At 43.5% G+C, this 10730-nt stretch overlaps 1 protein-coding gene across 1 annotated transcript in view; it reads left to right on the forward strand.

Moving 5' to 3' along the window:
- LOC118431479 (proteasome adapter and scaffold protein ECM29-like) overlaps positions 1-10730 on the forward strand; it is a gene marked incomplete at its 5' end in the record, with an annotated part of 55163 nt that overhangs the window by 16874 nt on the left and 27559 nt on the right. Inside the window, 6 exon segments of the mRNA XM_035842719.1 lie at positions 453-556; positions 851-986; positions 1239-1319; positions 1531-1729; positions 7665-7756; positions 8175-8306. Of these exon segments, the coding sequence (XP_035698612.1) occupies positions 453-556; positions 851-986; positions 1239-1319; positions 1531-1729; positions 7665-7756; positions 8175-8306 (744 nt within the window).

The raw sequence follows: 10730 nt of genomic DNA on the forward strand, positions 1-10730 counted from the left end.
AGAAAAGCTATGCATGAATAACTTTTATGATGAGGAGGTTAAAATGATAAATTGTTTCTTTCACCACAATTCTTACTCATGTCTATTCAATAAGAAGTCAAATTTAAGGAGTCTAGGTTTTGCAAGCCAGTACATATTGTTTCTTTCTCCAAGAGTCTTATGTCTGAAAATGGGCCAGCCTGGATACCAGGCTGTTTCCAGGGCCAATACTGCCCAACTTCTCAGCTCAAGGGCCAACATGCCTCCAAGGAAATTCTATAGCCAGTCCCTGAGTTAGACCCTGATAAGCATGCTAGATATCATTGAGATTGAGCCGGGGTCTGGTATCCAGGCTAATAATGGGCTAAAAACTGCTAGAGGCATTGACCATCAACAACAACACTCTTTTCACTTTGACACTTTCTGCTTGTATTTTTTCGCTCATGTGATAATAATAAACTGATTTCCCCCAGCCGGAAGCCCCAGCCCGTCTGGCCGCGGTTCACTATGCCAGCACGGTGTTCCCATCCAATCACGTCCCATCAAGATACGTGCTGCTGCTGGCTTGTGGTGACAGGTAATGCACTTGATTTGTTGGTCTAGATATAGTAGATGTTTGTCTCACTCGCTTTGTATTTTTGTGTCATTCAAACAGTTCAAATGTCAGCATACGTTTAAACCACTAGAGTAAGCGCAATGGTTGGGTGGAACAGAAGGCCTTCACGTGTTTTAGATGATGAACAAAATTTTTATTCATGTGTACGTATTTATATATTATCTATGAATATCCCATTCAAAATCTGAAGAACTCTAAACCATCGACGAATGCAAAAAGTAGTTTCAACTGAATCTTTTCCTCTTAAACTTGTAGTAAAGAAGAGATCCATTCGGAGGCTACCAAGGCCCTTAGAGGCTCTCCCCAGGCTAACAGTCAAGGTGCTCAGGATGAAGCTGCACCTAAAACCTTACCAGGCTTCAAGGAGATGGTCACGTACATCAACGAAAAGGTAGGAATGTGTGCAATTCCCTTTTTTATCCTTTTCATTGGAGTTGAGTTGATTAATGAAAGAAGGAAATCGATAATCAATAAATGTAGGAAGGACCTTAAGTATTGCCTAATTTGTGATTATATCATTTAGAAGATCACACGTCAAGTTATTTTTCTTGTGAAAGATAGGATAGGAAAAGGGAAAACCAAGCACCAATGTACTGTCTGTTGTTGTGGTATTAATGGCCAACAATTCTTTGTCTTATTGCAGGCCACACAGAGAATGAAGAGCCAAGCTAAGTACTCAGTTGGGGCTAATGCCATTCCCTTCAACCCTGGAGCATTTACAGAGGTATCCTCTTTACTTTCAGTAACTATGTCAAACCTTTTGCCTTCTTATATACGCAATCAGTATTGCAGTTACTGAGCTGCTAAGAATAGTAAGAGGCACTTGCGATCATGTGTCCTTATGTAGATGTATAAACCTTTAATTAGGCTTGCCCTCGAGGCGTCGCTAAAAAGTGTAAATAGAAACCATTACATGTTCTGCCTTCTGCCTCCAGACTGTGCTGTACATGCGTAGATGCCTGGCCACAGACTCAGGAGTGGCTATTCCAGCAGATGACGACACCCCCTCCCCCGAGGGAGCACCTGCTATTGCCAAGTATGTAGAGACCCTACTGGAGGAGTCCGGCAACAGCAACAAGGGTCCGGTGCACCTGTACATGAACCTGATCAAACAGCTGCTGACAGCTGTGGGAGGTGAGTAACAGGTGCTATAGAATAGAACTTAGAACAGGTGTGTTACTTTGTATAGTTCATTCTGCATGGTGTTTTTATTTCATGGATCTTCATGATACCTACCTACAGCGGCGCTCCCGAAATACGCGTCAACTTGCGCGAAACGTCCTCCGAAATTTCGCAGTGCGTTACGCATTCTTTCGCAGCGCGTTCCGCGAAATTTCGCAAGACGTTGCGCAGTCTTTCGCAGTGCGTTCTGCGAAATTTCGCAAGGCATTCTGCGAAGTTACGCAGCGAGTTTCGCGAAAAGCAGGAGCCTAACGCAAATTCCTACTGCGTAATTCTGCGAAACTTCCGTAGAAACACGCCGCATTCATATGCAGACCGCCCGCGAGGTGGGCGGAGAAATATCACGGTTTGTTTACCTTTCCTTTGAAGCCGGCGCGCCAAAGGCAAAGTACATATACGAGTACATGTACATACCGGACGGGGTAGTCGCTTCTCACAAATCTACTAGCCTCTACCTTTTGTTGTCATGTACCAAATTCAATGAAAGTCACACAAAATGAACAAAAATGCTATTAGTAATACTGCTATAAAATAACCACAGGCCTGTGTCCTTGGTAAAGTTACGAAAATACAACGTAAAAGTACTTTTGGTTTGCAATGCCACCCTATTCATGATTAGCCACGCCGTCATGGTGACAAATTTTGTGCCTTAGAACTTTCCTATCTTGTCAATATCTGCGTACCAACATGTGTCAGTATTTTCCTCATATTTTACCACATAAAAGTTACGGGAAAGTTTTTTTTTCTTCCATAATTTGGAACGCTCTGAGAAACAGCCGGGGAGACTTCTATATTCGGCTATCCTCGTTTCACATTCGGCGGGGGGTGATTCGCTTCATCTCGGCAAGGAGGTTGAAAAAGGAATCGTCGTCAGCAAATGGTGTGCTTGGAGTTCTCACGAGATAAAACGATCTTCGTTGACAATGTTCGGTGTGCTTACATTTACAAGGAGGAAAGACGACGGGGGCACTTCCGTGTAAAGACGTCAAAATTAGCGTGCGAAAAACACTGTCTCGCAATCACATTCTGCTTGGTGCACCGTGATTTTTTTATTCCCACTTCGCTGCCTGAAATTTTGCAGTGAGAACGACCCTTTACCCCACGACTAAAACCTGTATAGTAGCAAGTTTTCGAGTTGAGAACTACAATTTGTAGAGGACGCACGTAACCCGATCCGCATGGGAAATGCCGCTATTTGTGCCGTTACCATGGCAGCAGCTATGGCGGCAGTCTTCAGATGTGCGTCTTGGACAGGGCGTGCCCGATTACACTCAAGATCCTATCAACTTGTCACCAATCACAGCCAACAGCGGCGACAAAAAAAAGGCGGTAACATTTGACATACAGATTTTTGGTTCGGTTGTTCGTATTTACATTTTGTCAGTTGCAGTTTAAACTGATACTAAGTACATGATGGCACCAAGATGACAAAAGGTGGAGTTTCTTCATACACCGGCACATATTAGTGATGTACCTACCGTATTTCCAACATTTGGAAAAGATAATGGTCGATCGGGTTTTAAACGCTATATGTTGGGATATGATGTAGTATACATTTGTTGATGTTTATATTATCAGCATTGCATTAGACTGGTCTGGTTTTAAATCTCACCACCAATAATTCTGAGACGCACCTAGTCCGATAGTGTCTAATTGATAAACGACTCGTTTAAATTAGGGCTAGATCGTCACCGCTGCTAACAGCGTCCTTATTTTTCAAGCGGTATATTTTTTTGCTTTTGTACTCATTCATGCAATCCCCGCTCAACAGTCTTGCAGCATGAATTGGAAATACACAATTTCTCAAATATATGGACGAACTCTTTATTATTATTTCAACATTTTAAAACCAAGAGCTTATGATAGTTATTGCCTTATATCTGTATCAGTTGTCAAACCAAGACGTCAGAAGCTAGGATCGCTGCGAGGTTGAATGTGTTCCTTGCAGTAAGGTTGCGTCGATTGTCCGACCAGGAGCGGCCGACAGTGATGTTCCGACCCAAGAGCTCCGTAACAGGTAGGTCTTCTTGGCCAAGCTGCACCCCCGATGATCAGCAATATACCAAGGAAACCAACGGATGGAAACCCAAATCCCATCTTATAAAAACAACTACCAATACATAGTAGAAGTACAAATGTACACGTAACGTTAGTTACGCTAACAGAACTTTGAACAGATACGCAGACAAAACACGGTTAATAAATACATTGAAAACACATAAGGTGAATGTATACCCTAAACACATAATGTTTAATGTATGCCCTGTATTGTTTCTTTCGTTCGACTGTCCGATGACCAGGGGCTGCCGTCTGCGATGCCGTAAGAAACAGAACTCCGTAAGGAACAGGTAGGTCTCCTTGGCTAAGTTGCACCCCGATGATCAGCAGTGCGCCAAGCAAGAAACCGGAATCCCATTACGCTGGCTTACAAAATCATTATCTATCGATGCTTTACTACATAGAAGTACATGTAATATTAGTTAAACTATATGACACTAACACGTTTGAACAGATACGCAGACAAAATACAGTTAACAAATTAAAACACATAATATAATGTTGAATGAATGCCCTGTATTGTTTCCTTCGTTCGACTGTCCGGCGACCAGGAGCGGCCGTCAGCGATGTTCCTCCAAAGAGTTCCGTTAGGAACAGGTAGGTCTTGTTGGACCCCTCTGGCTCTGCACCCCCGCCGACCAGCAGCGTCATTTCAAGTGAAGCCAGACGATGAAAACCTGAATCCTAGATATCGTCTAGAAAAGTAGCTATGAATATGATATCAATACCAATAACGTTACATTGAGCATCATTCTAGCTAGAAATACAGGTTATGACCGAGCAGATATAACTTTGATATCGTTTTACATTATACATAATGTAACGTTATATTGAATATATTCAGACTTGCGAAGAAAAAGGTGTCTAAATCTAGGATCGCTGCAAGGTTGGATGAATTCCCTGCAGCAAGGTTGCGCCATGTGTCCATTGTCCGACGACCAGGAGAGGCTGACATCGATGTTCCGACACAGGAGCTCGTCAGCAACCGGTAGGTTTTGTTGGCCCCTGCACCCTGGACGACCAGCAACGTCATTCCAAATCAAGTCGGCGGATGAAAACCTGAATCCTACTAGTCCTCTAGTAAAGTAGATATCAATGCCTACTACGAAGGAGTATAGCTTTATCTAGGAATTATGGACGGGCATTATATGGTTTTACACATGTATACAATATATAACCAATTCACGCAAATCCTGCATGTCTTATATTTCCACTTTCAAGAGGAAAAAATGTCACATTAACGATTATTCAACACTAGCTAACTTTAACGCCATTCCTTTCCCTTTTTTTTCTGGTAAAATTGCGTAACGTTATGTCTGTTATGACATTAGCTGTCATTTATGGGCTAACATCCAAGTCAAGAATAATTACTAGTACATTGCGTTGGAACATTCATAATGCTTAACGTTCCATAACTCACAACTAGGGCTGGGTACCGGTACAAAAAATTCAGGTCCAGGTCCGGTTCAGGTCCAAAGGATCAGGTCCAGGTCCGGACCTGAACCTGGACCTGTTTCAGTATGACTCATACCAATGGTCTATTTCACTGGAAAGAAATCTGTTTGGTGGTGTATTAGACTTACACTGGCGTTTTAAAATCCTACAACGCTAGCTGCACCTGTACGATTGGCTGTAAAACTTGGTAGAAATTATTATAAACTCTACTCTACTTCACTCTTGTTATTTTTTTCCACCTGCAAGCGCCAAAACGTTTGAATGCCTTATAAAATAATCTGTTAAATTTCCAATCGGTCCAACATTCGGTCCACCCAATTTTTTCAGGTCCGGTTTTTCTGGACCGGTCCAATAAGAAAAACCGGTTTTGTACCGGTACGCTGTACCGATACCCAGCCCTACTCACAACAGCGAATGGGCTTAGAATGAGTTCAAAACTATTGCAAGAATTATTACAACATGCAACAGTTGGGTTGGAACCGTCGACTTGTAGGTCTCGGAACGCCGGCTGACCTAAACTTTCTTCAGCAACATCATTGCGTCTCTAGCATTTCGTTGTCTTCGCCATCGTATGTCTGAGTCAAAACTGACAGACATTTGCGTGGTTATCTTATCTTTTATACAGTGAGAATTGTCTGAACACGAAGCCAGCGTCAGCGCCGCCATCAAAAATTTCCTTCCTAAATCGGCTTGGGTGACTCACAACGCGAGTCACCAGCAACTTCGCTGTCTGAATGCCTCTAGCTGCCGACAAAGATTAGACCTTCAATTACTGCTGATTACAAGTTCATAGTCATTTCTAAGAATCAAATCGTCACAACAATAAAACAAGGAGCCTTGCAAAATCCTTTGTTCGCAAGGCTTGGCTTGTCTGCATGTACCATTATGCCGAAGTGGTCCCGTGGAAAGAAAACTTTTCTCTTCAAGGCTCATTTCTTTGACCAAAGAACAACTTTGTGTAGTGTCTAATTGACAGAAATCCATTTAATTAAAATTAATCGTTCCTATATCACAATCACTATATGATATACTATACATCAGAATACACGTTTCCATATTTTACCATATTACTTTAAAAGTGGAGTCGTCCACTGACCCCTTGTGACCTTGTTTTCCTGCTGCTGCTGCGACGGCCATCTTGAAGAAATTACGCGAAACACGATTTTCACATCAACAACAACAATGATTGTTTTTTTGTCGCGGAATACTAAAATTGGGCCTGCTAACATACATTTCAAGAACTTAAGATAATCAGATACAAGACTAGATTGTTTGCTTGTGAAATCTGCCGTAGTTTTCCAGTCCGTCTACATAGAAATGACGATGTAACGTTAGAGTAGAGCCGATTTCGTGTCGGTTTATCCTGGGTTTACGCAAGTACGCTATCTACGGGTCATTGACCCTTAATGTCTTGCGTTGTTCGATGTCATTTCGGTCCTCAATCAAAGAACGTGTAACAGTTTTACGTCGACTTTTCTTAACCCTTCTGTTTGTAATTTATTCGGCTACTTATTTGATGTTGTTCATGATTTGGGACCGCACGCGGTCAGACGTTCTCCGAGTTGCGCTCCCGCCACGCTTTTCCAGCCCCCATATTATCTACAATTTATCAATGAATATGTGATAATAAGGACGATCAATTGTCATGTTGATTGCATTGTGTAATCACTGCTCATTAACGACCAAAATTTGCGTAAGATTTCTTACGTAGAGGGCTTTCGCATGGGTGTTTCGATTACGCAGGGGGATATTTCGCAGTGCGTTACGCAAACTTTCGCAGTGCGTTCTGCGAAATTTCGCAGTGCGTTACGCAAAATTACGGACTGCATTCTGCGAAATTTCGGAGTGAGTTCTGCGAAATTTCGGAGTGAGTTCTGCGAAATTTCGCAACACGTTTCGCGCAAACTGACGTATATTTCGGGAGCGCCGCTGTAAGTGCTTTAGGCCAGGGACTGGCCCCTTGCTCCTCTCTGTCAAGTATCTCCATGTTACAGGGTCCAGTGCTCTAGTTTTCAGTTGTAAGACTCAAGTCAAGTGTCTTTTGTGATCTGGTCCTTACAATGCTTAGGAGGTCTACCACGTGATCTTGGGTTTTGAAACTGTCAGTTGTCTCCTGCATCCCTCGGTTGTCAGTCAGACTATGACTTTAGGTGTATCTGAGCCTGAAACTGTCAGTGTTGTAGACTTTATGATACACATGGAATGCAAAGTCTGCATTATTTTTGTCTATGAATATATATATATGCTGCAAAGGAACATATTACTTGACTAGAGAGAACAGGAATGAATTAATAGCTTATATTTGTTTCCTGTGGATTTACAATCATCACTGAAGATGCTGTTTTTGTCTGACTATTATTAACTATCTATTTAGGAGCTGGCCCGCTGTACTGCCTGTTGGAGATTGTGGCCGTGTGTCCCAACAAACTTGCCAAACAGTTCACAGGCAAACTGGACTGGATCAAGGTTGGAAAACATTCAATATGATTCTCATTCTGATGACTTTAAGGGTGTTTAAAATATGTTGGCTGTAGTTTTCTATTGTATGGTGAACTCTGTTGCGAGCATTACACTTACATGTATAGGTGACCTCAAGTAGGGAAAAGATTAGAAATAGCTTGGTATCCAAATACTTGCAGAGAGGACAGAAGAGACTTGGGAGCTATAATATGTCTGGATACCAGGCTAGATTAAAAAGGCATTCTCAAAATAAAGCTAAGGAATAATTGATCCAAAATGATTATAGATTTTCCTTGTTATCTGCACTGTTGCTTTAAGGCACAAGCATATCTTTGATTGTCAACATTACTTGTAGGTGCTGTCATAAATATCCTGTTTACTTTTGAAGTGAGCTTTTGTAAAGTGCTTGTTTTTGCATCTGTAGGGTCTAATGCACCACAGCCGTGATGAAATCAGAGAGCACGCCTCCCAGCTGTATGGACTGGTCGCCTGTACCCTCGGCACTGGCAAGTTCAACAACGCCATCAAGGAACTTACCAAGAACCTCCACGACCAGGTCTGGTCATCTTCATTATACCCTGTCTGTGGTGTACAAACTGTGACAGTAATACTTGCATTTTCGTATATGTGTGTAAGCCTGTAAATGCACACAAACACACACACACACACACACAGTGTACATACAGGTACACGCACACACACACATATTTACACACATGCACAGACACATACACAAACATACACACTCGTGCACACACACACACACACACACACACACACACACACATACACACAAATGCACACACAAATGTAGCTGATGTGGAAGAAAAAGTAATTAGCTGCTGCAAGCAGTAAAAAATGGCAAGATACTAGTACCTCTTTTTATATCTGAAGGGGTACATTTCCTTATGTTTCATTTAGTCATGCATTTTTGTAATATCTAAGAATATTGTGTTTATGGATTTATTAGGACTTCAATCAAGTAAATATCAAGTATATTAATAATATGTACCTTTGTTATATTTTGTCAGACATTTACCTCTTCTGTCAATAAGATGCATAACAGCCAGCAGGCCAATTTGGGTTTTGGGAATAAAGGCTCAAACAAACAAAAATAAACATTGTCCCCTGCATCCTCTCGTTAGTCAGTCAGACTGAATCAGAGAATGACTTCAGGTGTATCTGAGCCTGACCACCCCCATATAGCCTCACTTGGTAGCTCCCAAAGTTGAAAGGTCACGGGTTACCCATGATTCCTCGCCGCGCATGCGCATCAGTCTAATTTTTTGAGCGATACTGAAAACACCCCCTGTAGTTTCCAGCTCCGGTTTGGGGGTCCCATCGCGTTTTTTGGGACCCGGACACGACTTTCTTCGAAGACTTCGGCGGCTCGGCGATTTTCTACGGGCGGCGCAGGAGTTTTTAGCGGCTTTGCAGCGACGGGGGCCGCAAGAACTCCGAACAAGTTCGTCAACATGTGCGCCGAGGGTCGGCGCCATTACTATCGTCAGTCTTCAACGTCGACTTCTACGCCAGTTTGGGCGTTTTGGGTGCTCTTTCGGGGGTACTCAAGCGATGGAGTTCGAGGTCTCTCGTTCGGGAAGGTTGTCGAGCTTGCTCCGACCGCGAACCGAGAAGGATGGCGCCGAGAAGAAGTTGAGAAGTTGGCGCCAAGAACGAAGAAGAAGGTGGCGACATCGCTATCAGCGGCCACAAAGAAGATGAAGACGACAGGGCTGGCGTCAGCGAAGTTTCACCGGCTGCTAGCAGCGATGTACGTATTTTTCTGTATTTATTTCAGAAACGCTGGTGGCTTTTCAAGATAGATGAGGACGCAGTTTTGTCAACCTATGCCGGGATCCGGCATGCTCCGTCTCCAATGGGTGCCGTTCCAGAGAAGCAACGGCGACGTGACGTGGCTGTCCACAGCTTGCGACGAGACTACTACGACGAGACAGCAGGAGCGTTAGCGGCTGCTGGGACGGCAGTGTCTTCGTGGATGCAGCTAGGCCCGATGAAGAAGTCAGTCAGGCACCTTGTGTTGCTGACGACTTGGTGGTTGAAGAGAAGATGTCCTTTGAACACGACAAGCCCTGTCGTGGCAACGACTTGGAGACTTCACAACATCATACCGAACAACGCTTGTCCACGTTGGCGGTGCTGACTTCAACTACACAGCATCAAGAGCGGTAGTCAGCTGCCTTTACATGAAGCAGGGTGAGCTCTTTGTTCTCACATCTCTGTTTCAATGTACTTGTTCAATGTTTTCAATTTTTTAGTGGCAGGTTGGAAAACCTTTTGTTTAACAAAATAATGAATTAACCTAGGCAGTTAATTCAGTTGTGGTAGTTTTTTGAACAACTACAGTTTTCAGTGTTGTAGTTTTGAACAACTATGTTTGTTATGTATGATTGCTAGGACAGTTCTTACTTCCTAGGCTCAGTTCTTGCCCAACTGTCTTGCACATGTGGGTTTTATGTGAGTTTTTCCCAGGGTGTTCGGGATTTTTTCTTAGATCCTATGTTCCCTTGATCTGGGATAAAGGTCGTCGACTTGGCCTCAGAGATTAGGTCCATTCGGCTATGTTGGCAAGCAGAACAAGTCAACAGCTAGACGCAGATGTGGTTACAGCATCGGTCACATGTCGTCGAGCAGAGACGCTCTACTACAACTACTTGCAGGGGCCAAGCTACTGTCTGGGTGGTTCTCGTCAGTACTGCACAGCAGTCTTTCTCAACTCTTCAGCAGTGAGGTCGGACAATTAGCTGACGCATCTCCGACAAGAGAGACACTTAGGTGTTCAACCATCCATCAACCTGTATTCCACAGTATGCGGCTTCTGCGCAGGGGCAGACTAGTCCACTTCCTACGGCGGTGGTGGCAGGCGTCTGTGGATCCCAGGACCCTACAGTGCGTGAAGGGGTACAAGTGGGAGCAGTTCGCCACAAGACGGTGGGCTTCTTCTTTCCTTCCACAGGTT

The sequence above is a fragment of the Branchiostoma floridae genome, chromosome 15 (assembly GCF_000003815.2).
Source record: "Branchiostoma floridae strain S238N-H82 chromosome 15, Bfl_VNyyK, whole genome shotgun sequence".
Lineage (NCBI taxonomy): Eukaryota > Metazoa > Chordata > Leptocardii > Amphioxiformes > Branchiostomatidae > Branchiostoma > Branchiostoma floridae.